The sequence below is a fragment of the Myotis davidii genome, unplaced genomic scaffold (assembly GCF_000327345.1).
Source record: "Myotis davidii unplaced genomic scaffold, ASM32734v1 scaffold448, whole genome shotgun sequence".
Lineage (NCBI taxonomy): Eukaryota > Metazoa > Chordata > Mammalia > Chiroptera > Vespertilionidae > Myotis > Myotis davidii.
The window spans coordinates 3,218,404-3,243,518 of record NW_006383009.1 but is presented as its reverse complement, the minus strand read 5'-3'; the positions used below and the strand labels follow the sequence as shown (position 1 = coordinate 3,243,518).

The window sequence follows — 25,115 nt, the reverse complement described above, 5'->3', positions numbered from 1 at the left end:
TACTTCCTCTCTGGGCTGGCTCTGCCTGGGTCTTTAGAACGCAAAGTCTTTCCCAGCTGATGTGGTTCACTGGTTCAATTCCCAGTCAGGGCACATGCCCAGGTTGTGGACTCAAACCCAATAGGGGGTGTGGAGGGGCAGGCGATCAATGTTCAATGTTTCTCTCTCATCGATGTTTCTCTCTCTCTATCCTTCTCCCTTCCTCTCTCTCTAAAAAAATCATATATATATAATGTAAAATGCGAAGTCTCTTCTGTACTCCTACAGTGGGAACACACTGCCTCCTGTTACCCACTGGCAACTCTGGTATCCTCAGGTGAGGATTAAAAAAAAAAGTGTTGGAAAAGCAGCACACAAAATTGATCACAACTTCGTAAAACAAAGCAAAGATGTGAGAAAGGAATTATCAAAATGGTTGTCTTGAGGTAATTTGAGTATTTCTTATTCCTTCATCAAGAAATTTTAAATGTTGGTGCTTTATGCTTTTATTTGCATAGCTACCTATACCACACACCCACCCTCCTGGTGTGAGCCCCATAGGAGCAGAGACGAAGTCTGGGTTTTTTGCTCTGTGCTATACCTCTGACCCCTGGCCCACAGGTCGTCAGCAGTAAATAACTGCTGAGTGAAAGAGCTGGCAGGACATCCACTGGGTTTCCACACACCCCTTGTGTCTCTCCTAACAAACTAAGCCTCCTGAAAGAGAGCAGTTGTGTCAATCCTTGCACCATCAGGCTGTGACCTGGTGCAGATATAACACGACTGCTCTTATAAACAACACCCTCTGCCCGTGACCCTCGGAGACCCAATCCAGCCTCGGAGTGCACTCACTCGCCAGGGTGCGGGGGCTGGGGGCTGGACACCTGATTCTGCTTGGCTTTCTGCTCCATTCTGGCTTCAATTTCCCGTTTCTTCTGAGCTATGAGTTCTTCCTGATGAAGGATGTTCATGTTCATTTTTCCAGACTTGGGAGGAGCAACCCCAAACCACCGGTTAGCCTTTCCTGGGGAGGGAAGAGAAACACATCAGAAATCATCTTTGTGGCACACACATGCCCGGCAGCTGCTACAGGAGCGCCGCAGTTGCTGCTGCTTGTAGCAACGGACATTCAAATTGACATTCATACATATCCACTCGTTCATTTATTCAGCAAACATTTACCGAGCTATATACCAGGTGCTGTGCTAGGTGCTAAACAAGAGAGACAAGGCCTCTGCCTATGTGGAACTCAGGTCTGGCTAGGGAGACAATAAACCTGTAACAAAAAAGTAGCTGCAAAATCCTGATAAGAGCTCTATGCTGGAAACCAAAAAGGATGAGAAGGCATGACAGAGGAGCATCTATTGCTAGAGCAGCCAGAAAATAACCATTTGAAGAGGAAGCAGTTAAGCAGAAACCATAAAGAGCTTCCTAAAAAGCCACATAGGTAACAATCTGGGCAGAGTAAGGTGCAGATGCAAAAACAAAAAGTTGGATAAAGCTTGGTGCATTCAAGGACCAGCAAGGGTCCAATGTGGCTTGAGCAAGTTGTTCCAGGAATGAGAGTATAAGAAAGGGAGTCTAGATTTTACTTTAAGGTCTTTGGAAAGTGTCAGGGAGTATTAAGCTGACAATATCCAATAGGTATTTTTAATTTTAAAATCATTCTGGCTACTACTTGGAGAGAGTGCATAGGCAGCAAACAGACCAGCGAGGAGGCTTTCTGGCTCCAAGCAAAAGATGATGTTGTCTTCAGACATGGGCATTTGGCTGTGAAGATGGAGAAGACACCTCTAAATTTCCCCATGGGATTCAGAATAAAATCCAAATTCTGAAAGTCAATTTTCAAGGCCCTGCCAGAGATGGCCCCCCCTTCCCCATCCTTGACTTTCTTCAAAATGGCAAGCCAGTCCCTCCAAGGCCTTTGCACTTGCCACCCCCACCCCCAACCCCGCTTGGTGTGGAAGGCTCTGCCCCCCAGGCCTCCTTCTCATCTCAAATGTCTTCTACTCAATAAGGCTTTCTTTGGTCACCCAATATCACCAGCCCCCAGCCCAACTCTCTCACATCATAACTCTCTTTGCATAAATAGTTCCTCTTGGTGCATCGTCTGACACCCATTAGAATGTGATCTTCGGGAAGGCAGGGCCCTGTTTTGATTACCACTGCACCCCCCGCGACCAGCACAGTGCCTGGCACACAGTATTTGCTGAATGGGTGGGCGAGTGTATCCATTCTGGGGTGGCTAGGGCTGGAAGAGATGGAAGGGCAAGGCTTGTGGTCAAGTGGAGGCTGGAAAGACTCGGGAGTTTATGTATCCAGGACATGTCTGAGAGCAGTTCAGAAAAACAGCTTTTCCAGAAAGCAGCACACAGGCCAAGAGGCAGCTGCTGCAGAGAGAAGCGCAGGACAGCCCCAAGGTTGCCGTTGTTTGGGGGAGCGGAGTTCGGAATTGGGTTCCTATTTAGTAGAGCCCTGAAGGTGGTTTATTTTTCGGAAAGCCGACGCAAGACAGACCCGGTGTCTGCCTTTACGGAAGCCAAGCGCCCTCAGCAAACCAGGCCCACGGTGGGGGACAGCAACTGGGTCTGAGACCTCGTCAGGCGGGGGAGGTGCAGAACCCGTCGCTTCGGGCCGCCCAGAGGCTGAGGGGGAGGACCGGCGGGTTGGGGCAGACTCGGTCAGAGGACGAAGCGGAGACGCGAAGCTTGGAGGGCGCAGACGGGAGCATGAAAGGAGGAGGGGGCTGTTACCTGCAACATCCCGGTTGTCCATCTTGAGACTCATCCAATCCCACAATGCTCCGGCGCCACCTGAGGAGGCATGTTATAGTGCGCATGGCCTAATGGGAGATGTAGTCCTCATTGGCCAGCCACGCCCTGCCACTGCGGGGACACCTGGGACCTTTCTCGCAGGAACGCATACCTCGGCCTCTCTGCAAGGTCTGGTCTCAGTCCCACAGACCAGACGGCTTCGTCTTTTTTCACACTTTCCGGGAGTCGCAGCCACTCCAAATTATAAACTACATGTTCCAGGATGCTTTGTGCGGCAGCTATCGCGAGGGACGCGAAGAGTGCCGGGCCCCGCCCCGTACGCCTGCTTCCGCCTCCCTGTGGTGACGGCTTGTTGTTGTGGAGGCCAAAATGGCGGCTCAGGCGGCGGCAGCGGCCCAGGCGGCCGCGGCCCAGGCGGCGCAGGCCGAAGCGGCCGAGTCATGGTACCTGGCACTTTTGGGCTTCGCCGAGCACTTCCGCACGTCCAGCCCGCCCAAGATCCGCCTGTGTGTGCACTGCCTGCAGGCGGTGTTCCCCTTCAAGCCGCCTCAGCGCATCGAGGCCCGCACGCACCTGCAACTCGGCTCTGTGCTCTACCACCATACCAAGAACAGCGAACAGGCGCGCAGCCACCTGGAGAAAGCGGTGAGCGCGGGCCGAACCGCGAGGGAGGAGCGCGGGCTCCTTGCGGGGCCTGAACTGACGGGCTGCGACCACGGCAGGCGAGGGCCGTCCATATCGCTCCTCGGGGACCTGGGGTGCGACTTCCCGCCTGGGACGCAGGACCCCTAAGCCGCCACCCTCGCGGGGGGCGTTATTTAACCTCTCTAGTGACAGACAGTGTCCAGCGCCCTGCTCTTCTGAGGAGCCGCAGCGTCCCCAAATTCGTTAGGTTTTCCGGAGTAGACATGCTGGCGCCTTTGGAGACGTCCCCAGATTGCCGGGGAGTCCTGCAGCTTCCAGCTTCTCGGGGCTCAGCCCCAGCATCAGCCTGAGCGCGCCCTCCCGAAGCGGCTCGGGACAGTGCGGGGCCGAGGTGACAGGCCAGGCGCCCCTCAGGAATCTGATGTTTGGTCTCTCGGAAAACCCAGGGAAGCATTCTCTCCCGGGACCCGGAAGTCTGATTAGTGTCTAGGGCAGTGGTTCTCAACCTTCCTAATGCCGCGACCCTTTCATACAGTTCCTCATGTTGAAGTAACCCCCAACCGTAAAATTATTTTCGTTGCTACTTCGTAACTGTAATTTTGCTACTGTTACGAATCATAACGTAAACATCTGATATGCAGGATGTATTTTCATTGTTACAAATTGAACATAATTAAAGCATAGTGATTAATCACAAAAACAATATGTAATTATATATGTGTTTTCCGATGGTCTTAGAGGACCCTGTGAGAGGGTCGTTCGACCCCCAAAGGGGTCGCGACCCACAGGTTGAGAACCGCTGGTCTAGAGTGTATTGTGCCCCCATTAGTGTTGCGAGGAGTCATGGGTGGGAGGCAGAGGCCCAGAGCCTGGAATTAGTTGTTTGAAGTCCTAGAAGGGGGCGGACGGAGGTGGGTATCGGGCTGGATTCTAAAACCAGTTTGCTCAGTGGTGAGGGTGGGGGAAGGGGCGCTCCTAGCTCTTGCCTTCTCTGTATTCACCTGGTGACTTCTCTTCCTCCCACCATCCCCTTCAGAGGGCAGGCCTCCCCTCCCCCCAACCCCCCATCTTTTGTTGTTAATCCTTGCCCGAGGATATTTTCCCCCTCGATTTTTAGAGAGAGTGGAAGAGGGGGGAGAGACACAAAGATGGGTTGCCTCCTGCACTCGGTGGACTGTGGCTGGGATGGAACCTGCAACCCAGGGATGTGCCCTTGATGGGGATTCCAACTTGTGACCCTTACGAATGCAAGCTGAAGCTCTACTAATTGAGCCACACTGGCCAGGGCGATGCCCTCCCATCTTGACTCATGAGAAACCTTGGTGCCTCAAAGAATCTGGCTGTCACTTCATTTGCCATTTACTCTTTTATTCTGATTGAAGGAGAGACTTCTTGCCTGGTCAGTGTGGCTCAATGGTTGAGCATCAACCAGGAGGTCATGGACACATGCCGGGGTTGCGGGTTCAAACCCCAGAAGGGGACGTGCAGGAGGCAGCTGATCAGGGATTCTTTCATCATTGATGTTTCTATCTCTCCCTCTCCCTTTCTCTCTGAAATCAATAAAAAATATATATATATATATTTGTTTTTAAAAGGAGACTTCTTGCATAGAATCAACTTAGATTTTTAAAAATATTGATCTGAGGTAAGTCTGAACCCACCAGTGGCAAAAGTAACAAGTTGCTTTTGGAGGATACCAGATCTTTGTTTTACTCAGTTGGTTGATCATAATCCCACGCACCAAAAGGTGGATGGTTTGATTCTCAGTCAGGGCACATGCCTGGGTTTCAGGCTTGATCTCCAAGAGGGGATCTCTCTCTCTCAAATTAATAAAAACACAAAGAAGAAAAAAGAGTCGGAAGGGGACTTTAGTCCTTGCTTGATCAACTTCCTTTTTTCAAGAGCAAGGTGGTAAGGGCCCAGAGAGGTAAAGTGATTGGCCAAAGCCACATGTCAGGTTATTAACAAAGTTGGGTTCAAACCTTGGCTGAAGATCACCAGGTTCCATGCCAAGGCAATAAATTGTTACTGTTTTTGTGAAGTTCTATTCCCAGTTATTCGGCACTTAGTTATTCAGCTCACACCAGGTGCCAAGCTCCCTTCTAGGTGCTAGGGATCAGCAATAACTAAAGCAGTGCCTGCCCACATAAGTTTATGTTTTAGTGAGGGAGACAAATACTGAATATGTAGTAAGAGGTTAGGCAGTAATGAAAGAATCATGAAAAATATGGGCCACGGAGAAAAGATGGAGTTGACAAGGAGCTTTGTTTTTTTAATTGATTTTTTTTTAGAGAGAGAGAGACATCAATTTGTTATTCCACTTATTTATGTATTCGTTGGTTAATTCTTGTATGTGCCCTAACTGGGGATCGAACCCGCACCTTTGATGTATCGGACGACGCTCGAACCAACTGAGCTATCCAGCCAGGGCTAAGCCCTTATCCTTGTGAAGTGGTTTCCCTGCATTTTATAGAGCCCTGAATCTTGTGGGATCTTTCACAGAGACACAAGGTCAACTCTGTAGTTCACACTGACATTATACCTGGAAATCCCTTTCTTTCTGTCAGTTGCATTCCCAGCTGAGAATTTGTTCAGGTTGCAATTAAAGTGCAGTTCTCCATGCTGTTTTTCTTCTGCAGTTGTTTGTGATCTCCTTTTGTGTTGCATGCTTTTTAAAATTGTTATTCTTTATCAGTTCTTCATTTTTCCCAAATCAGGCAGCTATCAACTTTTATTCTTTCCTTTCCCAGACTCACACAATAAAGAATCATAATATGGTCTCCTTTTATTTATTTAGTTTTAACTTTTATTGATTTTATTTATGCATTTATTGGATGATTCTTGTATGTGCTCAGACCAGGGATTGAACCCATAACCTAAAGACACTAACCAACTAACCTATCCAACCAGGGCCAGTATGTTCTCCTTTTATTTTATTTTCGTTAATTCTTACCCCAGGATATTTTTCCATTGATTTTTAGACAGAGTGAAGGGAGGGGTAGAAACAGAGAGAAACATTGATGTGAGAGCACAACATTGATCGGGTGCCTCCCGTATGCCCCTCACTAGGGACCAAGACCACAACCCAGGCATGTGCACTTGACTGAGAATCGAATGGCAACGTCCTGGTGCAAGGGATGACACCCAGCCAACTGATTCACACTGGCCCGTGCAGAAATCTCTTGACTAGAGAATTTGCGAGGCTCTTTGCACTGTTTCTGTCAGATTTTGTTCCTTTACATTTCATTTTCACCATATTATCTTTCCTCTTGCTACACATTTATTCTTGTGTGAATGTTCAGTCTTCCTTATTTTCATACAAACAAACAGGTCCATTTCAGTAATTTGCACATTCCCTCCTTAACTTTCTTTTTATCACATTTCACTTTATCCCTTGGCCTGGGAAGTACATCATCATCTTAGACTTTCCTGATTTAAGAGCCACAGAGAAATAAATGCTATTCTGGAGTTTTTTATTTGCTATCCAGGCAGTCATTCTGTATACAGTGGTTTCTCTGACTGCAGTATCCATGTCAAGGCTGTGTTTACATTCTCTTTGCTTTTGGAATAGAGCTGCTTTTTAGTGGTGATTTGACTTAGAAAGCAGCTCCAAACTCTGCCGTCCAGACACTTGTTAATTCCGTTTCCAGGTTTAGCCTGACAGTCTCTGGTTTACCTTCCCAGCAAGTAATTAAATGCTTCCCTTCCTCTTTTTAAGGCCTGAAAGGGCTCAGTAGTGAGCCCTTCATCATCAGGCACAGCTAGAGCAGATGTGTCATTCTTCAGGATCATGACTGTGTCCTGCTAAGTTCCATGCCCCATTGACTAGGAGCAGAACCTTGTGCAGAAGCTGCATTTATAGAGCTTGGTGTTAGCCTTTTCATGGAAGGGGGATCTGTGCTTCCTCCTGTTTTCATTTTTCTTCACTCTCACTCTCTGAGTCTCCTCTGACATCAGGATTTGAAATCTGTTTAGGAACCACCACTTCAGTTTCACCAACTCGCCCCTTGCCTCCCTTCCAACCCCAATTCTTCTGGTTCCTGCCTGGAAATTACCATAGTATTTTTGACACCTTCTACATGCCAGACCATGCATTCATGCTTCTTGGGACACTGTCTTATTGTATCCTCAACAAACCTACAAGGTGGAGACCACTTCTGACTTGCTGCTGACAGGGAGATGCTCGTAAACATGGTCACACAGCAGAAAGAGACAAGGCTGTCTCCTAAGTGTTGTGCTTCCATCCCAAAGGTGTTGCAGTTGATAACTATTTCTATACATTTTAGTTATTAAAAACCTGATCTTTTAAAAAAAATGTTACCTTGGTTTTGAGGTACAAAGAAGTCTTGGAATGTTCTCCGGCCCTGGATTAAATTCTCCGAGCACGATAAGTGTGCTGATCTGGCACTTCCACCTCTCAGGATGTATATTGGCCCTGCAGTGACCCTGCTTTCCCTGAGAACCCGAAGGTGGCCCCAGGGACTTCTGGGAGGGTTGTTCACATCCTGCCCTGTGCCTACAGGCTTCCCCACAGCTCAGGGCCATTCACTTTGGCTGCTTTCCCATCACGAGAAAGGAAACATAAAAGCTGTTTTTTAATGTTAAGGTTGCAACTTTGGGGAAGGTAGCAACCTTGGTACTTTATTTGTGAGATGCATATATTTCTGATGTCTGTATATTTCTGATTTGTGATTTTAGGTCACAAGTGTTAAAAAGAAACAAAAGCAAAGCCATTTGATTGGCGTCTGGCAGACAATCAGTTACTGGTTTGCCCTGACACTGAGCCAGTTCTTTAGCTTCTAGCTTTGGTACTGGCTCATCGTAGGGGATGTCTCAAGGTGTCAGTGCTGCTGATGCCTGGACACAACGCAGTAATGTTTGAAGGGAGCTGTCTGATGCCAGTGGGAGTTAGTATTTTAAATTCGTAAGTCTCAGCCCTGTGGCCATTTGCACATAAGGAAGCTCTCATTTCCTGGTGATGCTAGGTGAGCTTGTCGTTCATGTGACAAATGTTTTCCAGGTACCTCCTGTGTGTTGGCCTGTTCCAGGAACTGGGGACATAGCACCATGAGGAAGCACATCATAAGTCTTTATCTAACATCCCCCATTTGTGTGTGTTTCAAGTGCCGGCCACAGCGCATGCATGAGGGCATGGAAGCAGGTTGTAGCCCTGGGAACAGATGCTAAGGGCAACTAGGATCCATGTGCGTCCACACCTTTAATCCCGTCCTCTTGTGTGTGTCCATGTTCTCGTTATCCACTCTGTACTCTTCCTAGAGGGCTCCTTTTCAGCACAGAGGCCTTGCCTGAGGTAGATCTTGCACATGGAGACTGAGGTGCAGGACCACAGAATCTTAGGGTTGGGCCAGATCTCAACATGTCCCTAATCCAGCTCTTCAGTTACACAGTCTCCTACACAGCATTCCATCCTTCCTCCCAATTGGTGGTCTTCAGGAGCTTCTGTTGCTGGACTGCCTTTTCCCCTGGGGAGGAGTGGCTTCTGTAGAAAGCAAGCCCCAACTTTCATGTTTACCACTTTATTTATTTATTTATTTTTCATGTTTACCACTTGATGATATCACACATATGTGGCTTGAGCTGGACCCATCCCCACTGTCCCTGTAGACAGCCTCCAGCTGAGGAACCCGATCTCTGGGACTGTGCTCCTGGCAGCAGGCACTGGCCCTGCCTTCTGGGGGCCCTGAGCCCCTGCTGACCCTGCTGCAATGGGGCTTTGGGAGAGGACATTCGGGCTGGCTGCATAGTGCCTTTTGCTTGGGCTCTGCAAGCATATGTGTGCTTGTGTGTGTGCACCTGCACATGTGTTTGTGTGCATATGCGAGAGCCCAGTGGCCCTTAGTGCTCTGTGTTCCTCTCCCACAGCTCCCCCTCCTGGCCCACCTGTGTCTTTCAGGCAGCTGGTCTGGGGTGCAGCTCCAAGTCTTTCCCAACCTCTTTTGTGACTTCCTCCTTCCCACTCACTCTTGCCCCAAAGGCATCTCCAGCCCCAAGGCTGTCTGGCAGGCTTTACTAGCACCTCCCTCTGCGTACGTTCCCAGCCAGCAGACCCTCTGGCTCCTCCTCCCCCTCTGCACTCTCTTTGCTGCATCTAGGATACTCTCAGATCTCGTTGGCTCAGGCTCCATAGATGACACCAGGGCATTCAGATCCACAATCACTGCTACCAGTGAGTGGCACATACACCTTCCAGCCTTTTTACAGGTTCTTCTCTGCCAAGAGCACTTCCTACTCCCTCTTTACCTGGGAATACACACACACACAGTGCTAGACATGCCCCCCACCTCCCTCACCCAATGCTGTTCTTTCACAGAGTATGGCAAGTCAGGGTCTTCTGTTCGGCCCCAGATTTGCCTTCCAGAACCTACCAGAACTCTGAGAACATTTGCGGGACAAGTGTCAGATGAATGCTTGAGACCTAGATGGTCTGACAGACTGTGGTTAGTGGGTGGACGGTTCTGGCACCTAACTGCCTCCTGTAGGAATGTGGAGCTCCAGGGCACAGCAGTCCCCAAGTGGGAACATGTTATTGTCTGAACCATGTCCTGCATGTGTGCCTGCGAAGGGACTATGAGCCCAGGTCTCAGAATCATCTCTGCTACCCCTTGGCCAGGTCGCCGCCCTCACAAGTCCTTCCTGGAGCTCTCCTCCCTCCCCTCTAAGGCTAACTGCTCATCTCCAAGCATCTTTTAAATGCAACTTCTTCAGTAAGGATTGACACCCCCAGACTCGCTCTCCAGTTGTAATTGAATTCTCATGTTATGATTTGCTGTTGAGGAACTGCAGTGAATGGCACGCAAGGACCCCTCTGCATTCCTTCCCCTTCTGAAGCATTGTGGCTCTAGTGCAGCGGTTCTCAACCTTCTGACCCTTTAAATACAGCTCCTCATGTTGTGACCCCAACCATAAAATTATTTTCATTGCGACTTCATAACTAATTTTGCTACTGTTATGAATCGTAATGTAAATATCTGATATGCAGGATGGTCTTAGGCGACCCCTGTGAAAGGGTCGTTTGATCCTCAAAGGGGTTGCGACCCACAGGTTGAGAACCGCTACTCTAGTGGGAGGGGCTCTGACTCAGACTCACATGCCTGGTGGGACAGGAAGCACCCTGTCAGTAAGGGAGAAAATGCTTGTTTCCCTCTTCCACAGGCATGCTGTGGTTGCTGGATGAGAGGGAAAATGAGCCTATAGGCCACCTTTCCACTTACCTGAGCACCTGTAGTCTTTGTGACAGGACAACTTGTATAAACCCCAAAGCCAGAGCTAGTGAGTACGTGCTACACATTTGGCTGAGAATTAATACTTTTTTTATTTCTCTTTCAGTGGTTGATATCACAGCAAGTATCCTTTTCTTTGTACTGTTTCCTTTAAGAAATGCTTTGTTTAATAAAAAGGATGTGTTATAAACTTGAATTCCCACTATGATATGCCCATGGGTTTAGGTCTTGGAGCATCCCTGCTCAGCCGTATCTGTCCCTTCAGTCCAGTGGCCTCACCATGGGAGCCATGGTCCCCTGCAAGCCTAGCATCTAGTTCAGTGATGGCGAACCATTTGAGCTCGGCGTGCTAGCATTTTGAAAAACCCTAACTTAATGGTGCCGTGTCACATATAGAAATTTTTTGATATTTGCAACCATAGTAAAACAAAGGTTTATATTTTTGATATTTTATATATTTAAATGCCATTTAACAAAGAAAAATCAACCAAAAAAAATGAGTTCAGGTGTCTCTTCTGACATGCGTGTCATAGGTTCGCCATCACTGATCTAGTTCCACACCTAGGCAGCAGCAAGCTCAGGGATTGCTGGGGGAATACATGAACTGAGAGTTTCAGAGTAGGTGGGAACACACCTGACTGGCGAACCTCCCCAGTGTAAGAACCCCGGGGATTGAGCCCACAACCTGGGCATTTGCCCTCCACAGGAATCGAACCCGTGACCCTTCAGTCCACAGGCTGATGCTCTCTCCACTGAGCCAAACTGGTTAGGGCACACATTATCTCTTTTAAACTGACCTTTTTGCAGCATCTGTACTTCCTTAACCAGATGTCACTAGATCCCACAGTTTGAAGATGTTAAGTTTGAAGCAGCAAGTCTTTTGTCTGAATTGTACTGTCAAGAGGTAAGAGCCTATGGAGGTTTCTGCAAGCGGGGTCTCCCTGTAATGACGCACAATGGCAAATTGATGCTCTCAGGAGTGGACTGGCTTCCTCTTGGCTTTCTTATTTATTGTAATCATCACCCAAGGATAGGTTTTTATTGACTTTAGAGAAGGGGGTGGGAAGAGAAACATTGATCTGTTGCCTCCTGTACACGCCCAACAGGTGATTGAACTTGCAACCTGACCAGGAATCAAACCCGCAACTTTTGGTGTACGGGAAGATGCTCCAGCCAACAGTCACCTCACTGGGGCTTTTTGTTCTGTTTTTACTTCTGACTTCCTCCTGGTTTTTAATGCTTCCCCATTACTTTCCTACCTTGGTGGTTGTGGGTGATCACTTGCTCATGAGAGCCAACAGAATATTTTTCTAAGACTTCCAGAGACTTGGAAAACAGCAATTGGTTCTTGAACAAGTCCATATAGTTTATCTTCGTAATATGTTTCCTGATATCAGGTGTAGCTGAAAACCGCCTTTCCCCACGTTGAGCAACAGCCTGTGAGGCTCCCTGGGTAACAGGGAGTGCATGCTTCACATCCTGGCCCATCTCTTGACGGCAGTTGTCATCCAATTGACTGTTCAGGATTTTGAATTAAAGCTACTTTCAGTTTAGTTGAATGAGTTATTTTATGATCAGTGCAAAAACCCCCCAGCCAGTGAGTCCAATAAAATGTCTTTTCTTGCCCAGCCGGTATGGCTCAGTGGTTGAGCATCAATCCATGAACCAGGAGGTCATGGTTCAATTCCCAGTCAGGGCACATTCCCCATTTGCCAGCTTGATTCCCAGTAGGGCAGTGGTTCTTAATCTTCCTAATGCCGCAACCCTTTAATACAGTTCCTCATGTTGTGGTGACCCCCAATTTCATTGTTACAAATTGAACATAATTAAAGCATAGTGATTAATCACAAAAACAATATGTAATTATATATATGTTTTCCGATGGTCTTAGGCGACCCCTGTGAAAGGGTTGTTTGACCCCCAAAGGGGTCGCGACCCACAGGTTGAGAACTGCTGCAGTAGGGGATGTGCAGGGGGCAGCCAATCAATGATTCTCATCATTGATGTTTCTATCTCTCCTTCTCCCTCTCTCTGAAATAAATAAAAACATTTTTTTAAAGATAAAATATCTTCTTCCTCTTCTTGCTAATTTTGCGATTTCTTGGTGTCCTGGTGCATGGGATGACGCTCAACCAACTGAGCCACACTGGCCAGGCTTTTCTTTTTTTAATTATTGATTTTTAGAGAAAGAAAGGGAGAGGGAGAGAAAGAGAGAAACATTGATGTGAAAGCACACTGATCAGCTGCCTCCCGCATACCTCCTACCAGAGATCAAGCCCATAACCCAGGCATATGCCCTGGGCCAGAAATTGAACTGGCAACTCCTGGTGCATGGGACAATGCCCAGCCAATTGAGCCATACTGGCCAGGGCTCTTTTCTTCTTTTAATAAAGTAAATCAGAAACCCACAAATCCATTTGTGAGTATGAATGGGAGTGGTCTTCTAGCATCCCAGCATAAGGAATCCAGCTTGCCTGCCAGCTTATTTCTTTTCTTTCCCCAAATGTGACTGTTTCCTTTCAGAATTCCGTTGATGCAGCAAAGCCACTGTTGCGGAAAGCGATCCAGATATCGCAGCAGACCCCATACTGGCACTGCCGCCTGCTCTTCCAGCTTGCTGTGAGTACTTTGGGGCCTGGCCAAGACATGGGTGCTGAAATTGGGGCACGCCCACCTTCAGAACACACAGGCCTTCCTCAGGCTGCTGCACCGAGACAATGGGGACACAGGGATGGTCTTTTAGCCTGCTCACAAGCCCCTTTCAGCCTCTGACTTCAGCAGTATCCCCAGCACAGGTCTTTCATTCAGCATCAAGGGTGATCGCATTCCCCTCTCTTCTGGTGCTCCCTTTTGCCTGTATTCATTTATTTTTTTTTTAAATATATTTTATTGATTTTGTACAGAGAGGAAGGGAGAGAGATAGAGAGTTAGAAACATCGATGAGAGAGAGACATCGATCAGCTGCCTCCTGCACATCTCCTACTGGGGATGTGCCCTCAATCCAGGTACATGCCCTTGACCGGAGTCGAACCTGGGACCTTTCAGTCCCGAGGCCGACGCTCTATCCACTGAACCAAACCGGTTTCGGCTTGCCTGTATTCATTTAAATTTTGGAAGCATTTCTTGCCAGAAGCCCATCATGTTTTTTAAGAGCTGTGCTGAGATTCCAAGGGTCTGCCTGTTGGGCAATGAATGCCTGTTTGAGTTAAGCCTTTGCAGGGCTGCTGGGGCACAGCCTCACCTGGGCTCTACGTGATCGTCCCTTCCACCCACCCCCTCCAACCTCCTTCAGCTCTCCAGACATAGTGGTGGCCTGGTCCCAGTGCTCTGAGATGCTTAGGTAGAGGGAGCTCTCTGGACTAGGTCTTCCTGGCTGTAGTGACTGGGCCTAAAGACTCCCTGTGGGGGGTGCTTCACTCTCCTGGGCACTGTCTACATTTCCCTCTCACTGCTGACCTCTAGCCTTTCCTGTCCGTGACCCAGCCTGCCCCCTACACTGCCTCTTGCCTATCTTCCATGACACAGTTCCATCACCTGCCTGTGTGTGCAGGGTGTGGGCCCTCGGCTGGAATTGGGTTTTCTTTCCCCCATCCCCCAAGGGTCCCTCATCCCAGAAGGGTGTGGCTTGGGGTCCCTGTTGGAAAAGCTTGTCCAGCCAGCGCTCCTGAGCTCTTCCTCCCTGGCCTGCTGCTGTCCCACACAGCATTGTCTCCTTTAATCCTCCCATGTCTGCTTTGCCCATTGGCACATAATATGTGGGCCAGGCAGTGAGACACCTGCCTCAGGTCACAGTTGCAGGAAGCTTCATGCACTTGGGAGCCCAAGCTCAACTGAGGCCCACAGGTGTCCCTTCCTTTTAGCTTAAGGCTTCTGGGTTTAAACTCCTGCAGGCACTTGCCCTGAAGTAGTTCTTCCTTGTTTGGGGTTCCCCTGGCTCCTCCCTAGTGACTGGCCCCTGAAGGTGACCTTTGAAGCACAGAGATACGCTCGTGTAGCCCTGGGGGTCTATGCCTGTGAATATTAATAGCTGGTTCTGTGCACTGTTAAGTTTAGATGATGTACACACTGTAGGCAGAGTAGACTTTTGTACCTAAAGCAGTTAACATTGATGAGAGTATTTGGTTAATTTAACTCAAAACTAACACTGAGGCAATTTTGTTGACAAGTGGGGAGGTTCACTTTAACTTGCCAACAAAGCTTTAAGGTCAAATACTGGGTATTATAAAGCAAGAGATTCAGAAGCAAGGATTATTATTCTCTCTCCTTTTTTAGCAACTGCACACACTTGAGAAGGACCTGGTGTCAGCCTGCGACCTCCTAGGTGTGGGAGCTGAATATGCACGGGTGGTGGGATCCGAGTACACACGGTAGGCACCCTCTCCCCACACTCCTCCCCTCTTACTTGGAAAGAGCTCAGCCATTTGATCCTGGCATTGCAGCAGGAAACAGCAGTCATCTACACACATAATAAGAGATATACAAATTAAAGCACCACAGAATGCCTTTTACTCCATCAATTCACCCTGTTAATTCATGAAGTTGGAGAGTTGATTGTGAGGGTGAGGGGCAGCTGGCATTCTCAGCGCAATTGGCATTTACACATATCTAGTATCTTGAAATAAAAAGTGCTTATACGATTTGTTGGGCCAATCCCCTTTTTGGTGCAGATATAAAAGTGATGCCTGCAGAGGGCATAACTAGCATGTTTGTCAGCACCTACGGTAAGTAACTCCAGTGTCCCTCTCAGGATGCCCAGGAGCTTTTAGATGCACAACAACAGACAGTAAGCTGAGTAAGCAGAAGTTTGTATAAAAGAAGGGTGGCTCAGTTGGTTGGAGCGTTGTCCCAAGCACTGAAAGGTGGCAGGTTCGATTCCCAATCGGGCAAATACCCAGTGGGTTTGATCCCTGGTTGAGGTTCATGTGGGAGATAGCCAATTGATGTTTCTTACATCATTGTTTCTCTCTCAAATCAATTTTTTAAAAATAAAAAAATTATAAAAAAGGAACATAGCCCTGACCCAAGTTCAGTTGGTTAGAGTGTTGTCCCAATATGCCAGGGTTGCAGGTTTGATCATCAGTCAGGGCATATACAAGAATCAACAAATGCATGCATAGTAAGTGGAACAACAAATCAATGTTTCTCTCTCCCTTCCTCTTTAAAATAAATCTTCATATATATATATATATATATATATGGCTAATATACCAAGTGTCCCCTTGGGAGTTCGACCTGGAGACTAGGAGTTTAATCGCTTGCTATGATGTGCTCTGACCACTAGGGGGTGATGTGGAATGAAGGAAGACCTTGATGGGCCCTGATCTGCCAGACCTAGGGACCCTACCTGTGCACAAATTTTGTGCACTGGGCCTCTAGTTTAAAATAAAAAGGGAGACAAAGATTTATGTTACGCATGAAACTGCTTAAACCATCTGGAGACTTTTACCCTAGGATTGGGTGTCAGGGTTAGAGGCCTTAGGAACTTCACTGTGTATCTTTGTGAAGGCCTCTAGTCTCTCTTTTTTTCCCCCAAAGAGAAGAATTCTGTGCACTTGACAGACTCTAGGCAGCAGTGCTCTTATTCTGTTGTGTGCTTTGAGGTTCTGGAAAGTTTTTTCTTACAGAGCTGAGCTTATCCCATGGAGTTCTTGGGACAGAATGGTCCCCAACTCTGAGCTCTGGCTCATGTGTGGCCCATGTGGAGCCATAACAGCTTTCCATAGGCTGTCCTCATCCCTCAGCCACCCTGCCCGGAGATGGCAGCTGTTACACTCTCTGGCCTCACATTCCTGGCCCCCTTAATGTTGGCGGCTGCCACTGGGTCCATGGTGACACGCTTTGCAGCGTACAGGGACAGCCTGACAGCGGATGTCCCCACGAGTACACACATGAGTGTCCCCAGGCAGGCTTCTGTGCCATTGTGGATGGGCGACTTGGGCGGCCTCCACCAGGGACAGAGCCTGCCTCTCCCCTGGCCCAGAACCCCTGACCATTGATGTAGGGCCTACAAGTGCTTCCTATGTGACAACATGGGAACCTTGATGTGAAGTTCCAAGCCTTCTATTTCAACAGTTGATCAGCTGGCAGATAGACTTAAACGAGTTCACACCTTGAGGTAACAATAGGGAAGAACTTGGCCTGGAGTAAAAACATCTTGTGAGTGTGACCTCGCCACCTTAGTCTCCTCAATGGTAAAACAGAGAAGCACCCATTTGATGGAGTGTTGGCCACAGCACGTAGGAACTCTGCCAGGGCTGGTGGGACAGGGACTGAGACATTGAATAAACTGGGGGCTGCGGGCTCTGAATGACCACAGCTCTTCCTGAAGGCAGCAGCTGTCTCCCCTGTTGTTTTGGCTGTTTCCTAAACTTTTTAGCATGCTCATTTTATTATTTTTGTTGACAACCATGCACACATATTTAGTAAATGCTGAAAGGTCTAAGAGAAACAATAGAAATTCAGCCTTGCTGACTCTTGTGAGTAAAGACAGTGGGTAGTGAGGCTGCTGACATGTCTGGAGCTCCCCAAGTTCACCTCCTTAACACCCAGGAGAATCGGGGGGCTTGGCTGGTCACAGGTGAGGAAGGGGAAGTATGGAAGGGCCACAGTGAGACATGGCTTTGGGTTCAAACACCAAATCCTGCCCACTCTCCCCATGCCCTATGCCAGTGATGGTGAACCTATGACATGCGTGTCAGAGGTGACACGCGAACTCATTTTTTTGGTTGATTTTTTTTGTTACATGGTATTTAAATATATAAAATAAATATCAAAAATATAAATCTTTGTTTTACTATGGTTGCAAATATCAAAAAATTTCTATATGTGACACGGCACCAGAGTTAAGTTAGGGTTTTTCAAAATGCTGACACGCTGAGCTCAAAAGGTTCGCCATCACTGCCCTATGCTGTCTACCAATGTTGTGTGAGCAAGAGTGAGATTGTGGCAAGCACACTGTCTTGTACCTTACCCCTCTGATTTCTGAGCATCTGTCTGTCTATCCTTCTGGGCTTTTGAGCCATATGAGTGTCTAAATTAGGCCAAAAACATTAAGAAAGATTGAATAGAACAAAGTAGAGCATTCTGATAAATAAAACTGGCCTCCTTGGGGATCACTGGGGGCCCTGTCATCTGCTTAACCATCCCCTGAGCTTGCTTGTTGGTCTCTATGAATGTTGAGATGGCAGGCATCCCAGGGGTCGCCTGGGCCTCACAGACTGACTCCCCTCTCTGTTTTCTAGGGCGCTGTTCCTGCTCAGCAAAGGGATGGTAAGTTGAGGCTGAGAAGAATGGTGTAGGTGTGGTGGACATGAGGCAGGGCTCCTGCTCCCTGTGGTGCAGCCCTTTGGGCACCCAGACACTTAAACACTACAGGCAGCCACCAGAGTGAGGCCCGTGCACCAGCTGGGTTCAGAGGTGAAAGTCAGGTTCCAGGTTGTGCGATTTGTGCTGAGGAAGGAACAGCCTAGACGTGGGTTCCAGCCCAGCTTTTTGCCTTCCCTGCATGGTTCCAGCAGTCCCCTAGTGGGTGGGCAAGCAGATGGTGGCCCTGTGCACTGGGAGGGGCTCTCAGCACCTGTGCCTCTCCCTTTCCAGCTGCTGCTGATGGAGCGCAAGTTGCAGGAAGTCCATCCACTACTGACCCTCTGTGGACAGATTGTCGAGAACTGGCAGGGAAATCCTATCCAGAAGGAGTCTTTACGTGTCTTCTTCCTAGTGCTCCAGGTGACACACTACCTGGATGCAGGGCAGGTGCGTAGTGCCTCCCACAGTAGGGCTGCTGGGGAGCAGGTAGGCGATGGGATGGGCAGGGCTTGGGCTGAGATACCCACTCTGTTGTTGCCTCATGTCCCTCACCACAAAGTGCATCTCATTCAAGGTTTAGCTCCCCCACATACCCTCTTGTGCTCTGGCATGAGTACTGTGCCCCTGAGGGCAGAGGGTACTCTAACAGTGGCCTGTCCTCATGGTGGGAGTAGTCATGCCTCACACAATTCCATGATAATAAACTGAGGATTCTGGCAAGGTGCCCGACACATCAGGTACTAAAGCAGTGTCTGTCCACCACCCCCAGCTGATGAGAACTTTGTGAGGTTCAAGTAGGGGATGACAGAATCAACTGTTTCCGAGAGTTGACTCTATAATCCCCATGTAGTTGAGGAGAGGCTGTACCCCCTATGGGTGAATATGCTCAGCCTTTGGGAGTATTGCCCCACCTATTCACCCCACCCTGCCCACTAACTCATCACAGGCCTGGCCTCGAATCCTAGGAGGCTGCAGGTGGAGCCCCAGAAAACATCAGGTCTTTCATTGGTAAGGGACTGTCTCAGATTCCTCACCTATGCCTACATTTACCTGTTGGGCCAAGTGCTGCACTCAATACATAGAAACACAGAGCAGACTCATGGGGTGCTCTGGACATGTCCTATGGGGCCTTGGGACAGGGCTTCCCAGTGCCCAGAGGCCAGTTCATATGAGGCACAGCACCTGTAGGACTCCTGGGCCCAGGAAGCTACTTCTTGCCCCCAAGGATGACTACTAACTGCCCCAGCCCTATTGTGTTCTCTCAGGGTCACTGCAGGAAGTAGGAAACAGCTCATGCAGGGTCTTTGGACAGGCCTCTCCTGGTCCTTGGTGTTTGGACCCAGCACTGGGCGGTGGCTGAGCCTTAGTCCCACAGATGACACTCTGACCCTGACCCCCACCCTGAGAGCCTGCTGACCCAATTGAGGGCAGGCTTCCTGCAGGTGGTGGGTGTAGCGGGAGCTCCTGGGAAGAAGGGACTGGTGAGCTGGCACCTATTGGGAGCAGACAGGTACTCAGGTGTGCAGTACCGCCCACCCACTGCAGGTGAAGAGCGTGAAGCCATGCCTGAAGCAGCTGCAACAGTGCATTCAGACCATCTCCACTCTGCATGACGATGAGATTTTGCCCAGCAACCCCGCTGACCTCTTCCACTGGCTGCCCAAGGAGCACATGTGTGTGCTTGTCTACTTGGTGAGTCCCCAGGGCCAAGGCCAGGGACCAGGTGGGTGAGGAGAGGACCCTACTGACCACCACCGTCTGGTCTTGTCGCCAGGTGACTGTGATGCACTCCATGCAGGCTGGCTACCTAGAGAAGGCGCAGAAGTACACAGACAAGGCACTCATGCAGCTGGAGAAGCTCAAGAGTACGTTGGGCTGGGTGGGTCACATGGCCATTGTGCCGCTTGGTCTGTGGCCTGGCCACCGCCTCATGCTGGGCCTGAGAACCCTGTAGAACCGCAGTGCCAAGCAGACTCCATGCGTCCCACAGGTCTTGTTACTCTAATTGGCAGATGAGAGTGACGGGTCAGGACAGAGCAAGCCGGGCCTAGGCTTGACCTTTTATCCTTGGCTAAGGGTCTTGTGCCATCTCATCCTGTCCACCCCACTACACAAGACAGCTGTGATAGTTAGCTGATCCCACCCGAGCCTGCTGGGACAACGGTGCTCCACTGAAATGGGGTCTGCTGTTATCCGTGTTGTAACATGGACTGTGCTCAGCGTGAGGCTGGGATCTGAATTTGGCTCTTGCTGACAGCAGATGGCCTAGAGGTTGTGGGTTCTTCCTGGATGCTTGACTGATCTATCCTGTGGGACCAGGGACCTTTGACTAGCAGGAACCCAGAGCTCTGACTCAGTGTCCCCATTTAACCTGCTCACCCAGTCCCTGTACCCTTTGTCAGCACTGCTGGAGGAGAAGCCGTTAGCCAAAGATACAAAGCCCTCAGGGACATAGTTCATTCCCTCTGGCCAAGTTGGGGAAGGTCTCAGCTGTCTAGTTCCAACTTGGGGCAACTAGGAATCAGGCCTCTCCGCTGCTGCCTGAGGTGGTCACACAGTATCATTCTCCTGGGCAGCGTCAACCCACTGTGTCTGGAGTGTTCTTGAGCACCCAACTGGGTTGTGGTGGGTCAGAGTGGAAAACAAGTCCCTCCAGGGATTTCTTACTCTTAGAAAACTCTAGTCACCAGAAACTGCTATGAGCCCATCTCCTTCCCCACCTGAACAGGTCGGTAAACCCAGCACTCTTGGGTGCAGTGGGCATGAATAAAGTGACAGGCTAGGTCAGTGATGGCGAACCTTTTGAGCTCGGCGTGTCAGCATTTTGAAAAACCCTAACTTAACTCTGGTGCTGTGTCACATATAGAAATTTTTTGATATTTGCAACCATAGTAAAACAGACTTATATTTTTGATATTTATTTTATATATTTAAATGCCATTTAACAAAGAAAAATCAACCCAAAAAATGAGTTCGTGTGTCACCTCTGACACGTGTGTCATAGGTTTGCCATTACTGGGCTAGGTGTTGGCGTGGTACCCAGCAGAACAAGTAGGCTCAGACCTGGTAGCCAATGGGTCAGTATGGTGGGAGGTTGGACCAGGGGTCAGCATCTTCTCAGCTTCTCTAGCTGCATCCTGAGTGTTCATCCCCTTCTCACCTCCAGTGCTCGACTGCAGCCCCATCCTATCCTCCTTCCAAGTGATCCTGCTTGAGCACATCATCATGTGCAGGCTTGTCACAGGACATAAGGCCACCGCACTACAAGAGGTGAGGCTGCTGGGAATGGGAGGGCGGGGACAGGTGGTTGGAGTTGCCGAAATTCCAGGAGTTACCATGTGGGAGGATGTAAATTTGCCCGTGCACATCAGCAGGGTATTTGTCCGTGTCAATTCACTATAATTTGGCAGTTGGTGACCCTACATGGGCACAATTGACCAGACATCTGGTACAGAAATCAATGGCCCTTTCCCTAAAAGCTGGGCAATTTCTAGAAGTGCCCAAGGAAGATGGAGCTCTCCTTGCTGCATGTAACTTCTACTTACCAACTTCTTGAGAGGGCACGGGCCCTTAAGCAGGGGAAAGGTGCTGACAACCGAGACAGGTTGGAAATGGGGGAGAAGGCAGGTCACAGACAAGGATCCCTGTCTTCACGGAGGTTAGGGTTGCCCTTTGCCCCACAATGGACACACCACCAGAACTTTATACCTCAGGTGAGGGCAGGCAGGATGTGGGCACTGGGTCCCAGGTTACAGGTCCTCTGACTTTGGGCTTGTTCTCCCGGCAGATCTCACAGGTCTGCCAGTTGTGCCAACAGTCACCCCGGCTCTTCTCCAATCACGCTGCACAACTGCACACGCTGCTGGTGAGTATGCAGGACTGCCTGCCCCAGCCCCATTCCAGTGAGTAACCCCATGACAATCACCCCAGTGGACTTCATTCTATCAGACACCTTAAGTCCAAGTTGACTTCGGTCCTAGGAGAAGGGAGTAACCCAGCATGCTGTCTTTCTGCCTCTTCACCAGGGCAAAAGCTCAGGTGTACATGAGTCACTGGTCAGGTTCGTCTATGTGTAGCCATGCGGCCCTGGGCAAGTAGCAAGGCCTCAAGTCCTCAATGCCTCATTCTTCCTGCAGGGCCTGTACTGTGTCTCCGTCAACTGCATGGACAACGCAGAAGCCCAATTCACCACAGCCCTGCGGGTAAGGTGCTGGCCCTCACTGCATGGGGCAGGCAGTGCTTCTTAGTAAGGAGTCAGGCATGGGCTGTAATGAGGACAACAGCCGCAGAGGCCACCTGCTGCTGCCAGGTTGGAAGCTTCACTAGGGCTAGTGCCACATCATCGTGGAGTCAACAGCCCAGTGGCAGATCTCAGCTCTGCCCACCTTGCACCAGGACCAGACAGGCACATCCTCACTGCTGCTGCTGCTCTGACTATGTGTCCCATGGAATCCCCCATTAGCCAAGAGGGAATGGCAGGGAAGTGGTGCAATCAGAACTCAGACCCAACCCCCTTGACCCTTAACAGAGCTCTTCGTGTGGTCCTACAACGACCTAACCAGAGCACTTCCTGCAGGTGGGATTTGCACTTCCCCTGCACCCTCAACCTTTTGCACACTGTGCTTGTTCAACCCTACTGGGGATCAGGGCCTGGGTGATACTTGGGCCTCTCATATCGATCCCTGTCTTGGCCATTCTCGGTTCCCAAAAACTGGGGACAGTGGTCTATCCACCACTGGCCTTTAGTAGCATCTCTGGCCTCTTTCCTGGTGGGGGCCTTTCCAGGACCAACATGTACCTCTGTTGTATCTGTGCTCACAGTGTCTGAGGGTCACCATGGTTTGCAGGCAGTGGCTGCCTGGGTCTCAGTCCTGAGAAACAAGCAGAAAATGGACCAAAATATAGTGTGTTCTGAGGACAGGATCAGTGCAGTTGGTTTCCTACATTTCTCATAACACAGATGATGGTTTTATAACCAAAAGAACTAACAGCTGTACTGTTCTTGGGTTTAGGAGGAAGGTGTGTGTGTGTGTGTGTGTGTGTGTGTGTGTGTGTGGCGCGCAGAAGGGTGTCTGAATTGAAGAGAATGGGAGGTTCTGCAGTAGCCACCAGGAAGTGTTTGGGTAGCTCCCATGCCATGAGCAGCCAACCTTTAATGCCTTGTGTCCCCATTTCAGCTCACCAACCACCAGGAGCTATGGGCCTTCATTGTAACCAACCTGGCGAGTGTGTATATACGGGAAGGAAATAGACACCAAGAGGTAGTAGGTGACATGCTTCATGTTTGGTATCCTTTCTTTCAACTCTTACTCAGGGGCTAGGGTGGGAGGTATCCTGGGCACCAGCCATCTCAGCAGCCCCAGCGTATCTATCCTTAGAGTGTAGTGTGGCTGAGGGAGGCCACATCTGGGGGAGAAACAATCCTTGGCTAAGTAACACTTCTCCCTGCTGAAAACAAGCCAAGCTTTGTTAAATCTCCCAGAACACATTTAGTTTCTTCTTTGCTGAGTTTTCTGTTGTAGAATCAGTGAGACCTCTTGGACCATGCACTGTGACCCCCTCACCTGGCATAGGGCAGGGTTGGCTGAGGGTGCAAGGACCCTGCACCAGACCCTTCACACTGGAGGCTGATTCCCATGGGGGTGTGAGGAAGTGAGCAACCCATACAGTGTCTTATAGTTACTTCACCTGCTCTAGATCCTGCCCCTCTACCAGCAGGTTGCCCAGGCGTGGGATTCAGGATGAGGACTCAACGCTATCAGGAAGTTGCAGGCAGCCCTGATTAATTTACTAGCATAGTTGGGGCCAAACTCTCTCACATTTAGAAATGCAGAGTGATCCCAACTGACATTTCCTTTGCAGTTATACAGCTTGTTGGAGAGGATCAACCCAGACCACAGCTTCCCTGTCAGGTACATGGCCCCACACTGAGGTCCTACTTTACCATTGCCTGTCTTACGTATTTTCTGCTCTCTGGGGTAGTGCCACCACCTATGGGGCCCCTGACTGCCCTGTTACTCCCAATACCTTGCACCATCACTTCTACCACCATCACCCACTCCCCTTTTGTAAGCCTGCTATATTTACAAAAACCCCACCAAATTATGACACTTCACTCTCCCCCCCGCAGCTCTCACTGCCTTCGAGCAGCGGCTTTCTACGTGCGTGGGCTCTTCTCCTTCTTCCAGGGACGCTACAATGAGGCCAAGTGAGTGCTATTGAGGGCGGGCAGCCTGGGCTGGCCCTCTAGGTGGTCTTCTCCCTGACAGCGTATGCTCAGCCCCTCTGTGCCCCAGCCAGGCGGGTTCTGCTCAAGGCTGAGAGGCTGCTGCTGCCTCTTTCTCCCCAAGAGCCATTTCAGTGGGGCCTCAGTCTGTTCCCCTCATGTAGGCGATTTCTGCGAGAAACTCTGAAGATGTCCAATGCAGAGGACTTGAACCGGCTCACAGCCTGCTCTCTGGTGCTTTTGGGCCACATTTTCTACGTGTTGGGGAACCACAGGGTGAGTGCCCAGGCCAGGCTGAGGGACAGGGCCAGTGTGGTACTTAGGGGGTCACCATCAAGCAGTGCCCCTCGATTATCTTGTCTCAGTGACACCCTTCCCCCAGCCCTCTTTGCTTCATGAGGCTTGGCAAGGGCAGAGGTGCTGTGGCTCACACAGCCTGGAGGGCAGGCCTGGGGAACTTTGGGTCCCTGGAGGGTAGGCCTATGGGGCAGACAGACCCAGTGCTTGGTTGGGGCTTCCTGGAGCTGGGAGGGCTGAGGCAGGTTCCCCTTTGTGTGTGTTAATACCTGGGGTGGAGAGTGTCCTCATAGTCAGAATCCCTTGGGTTCTGTTTCTGCCCAGCACACATGGTGTCCTCAGGCCTCCTGTTTCCACTCTCCCCTAGAGTGGCCCCTGGGGCTGGTTCTGGTGGGATTGGCACTCCCGGTCTCCCCATCAGTTGTGCATCTTCGCCTGCTCTCACCCATTGACCTCACAGACCTTTAATTTTTTAACAAAAGCATTTGTCCATATTACAAAATATGACATGTTTATCATAGAAGCTCTGAGAAGCAAAGTTGGAAATCATAGCATACCTCTGTCTTCTGGCTTTTTTCATTGCTCGCCCCTGCCCACCCATAGGTTTTGTTTCTCAGGATGTTTTATAGTTTTACATCTTGTCTTTCC

General features: G+C 49.6%; 2 protein-coding genes across 7 annotated transcripts in view; one reads left to right on the top strand and one right to left on the bottom strand.

The window, feature by feature from the left end:
- Positions 1-2,823, bottom strand: part of SUGP1 (SURP and G-patch domain containing 1) — a 30,393-nt gene extending 27,570 nt beyond the window's left edge. The window contains exons 1-2 of the mRNA XM_006778324.2: positions 2,733-2,823; positions 832-1,003 (exon numbers count right to left, since the gene is read on the bottom strand). Coding sequence (XP_006778387.1) covers positions 832-1,003; positions 2,733-2,766 — 206 coding nt within the window. The 5' untranslated portion in view covers positions 2,767-2,823. The remainder of the gene's footprint in view (positions 1-831; positions 1,004-2,732) is intronic.
- Positions 2,824-3,084: 261 nt separating this feature from the next.
- MAU2 (MAU2 sister chromatid cohesion factor) overlaps positions 3,085-25,115 on the top strand; it is a 27,254-nt gene continuing 5,223 nt past the window's right edge. The window contains exons 1-16 of one of the 6 annotated variants that reach the window (XM_015557716.1): positions 3,085-3,398; positions 10,746-10,763; positions 11,478-11,543; positions 13,163-13,258; positions 14,912-15,006; positions 17,881-17,908; positions 18,236-18,391; positions 19,490-19,636; positions 19,719-19,809; positions 21,111-21,214; positions 21,732-21,809; positions 22,081-22,146; positions 23,122-23,208; positions 23,807-23,856; positions 24,075-24,152; positions 24,335-24,446. In XM_015557716.1, the coding sequence (XP_015413202.1) occupies positions 3,123-3,398; positions 10,746-10,763; positions 11,478-11,543; positions 13,163-13,258; positions 14,912-15,006; positions 17,881-17,908; positions 18,236-18,391; positions 19,490-19,636; positions 19,719-19,809; positions 21,111-21,214; positions 21,732-21,809; positions 22,081-22,146; positions 23,122-23,208; positions 23,807-23,856; positions 24,075-24,152; positions 24,335-24,446 (1,548 nt within the window). In that variant the 5' untranslated portion in view covers positions 3,085-3,122. Of the gene's footprint in view, positions 3,399-8,290; positions 8,603-10,745; positions 10,764-11,477; positions 11,544-13,162; positions 13,259-14,911; positions 15,007-17,880; positions 17,909-18,235; positions 18,392-19,489; positions 19,637-19,718; positions 19,810-21,110; positions 21,215-21,731; positions 21,810-22,080; positions 22,147-23,121; positions 23,209-23,806; positions 23,857-24,074; positions 24,153-24,334; positions 24,447-25,115 lie in introns of those variants that run through there. The other 5 variants (XM_006778322.2, XM_006778321.2, XM_015557718.1 and 2 more) reach the window with 5 other exon arrangements.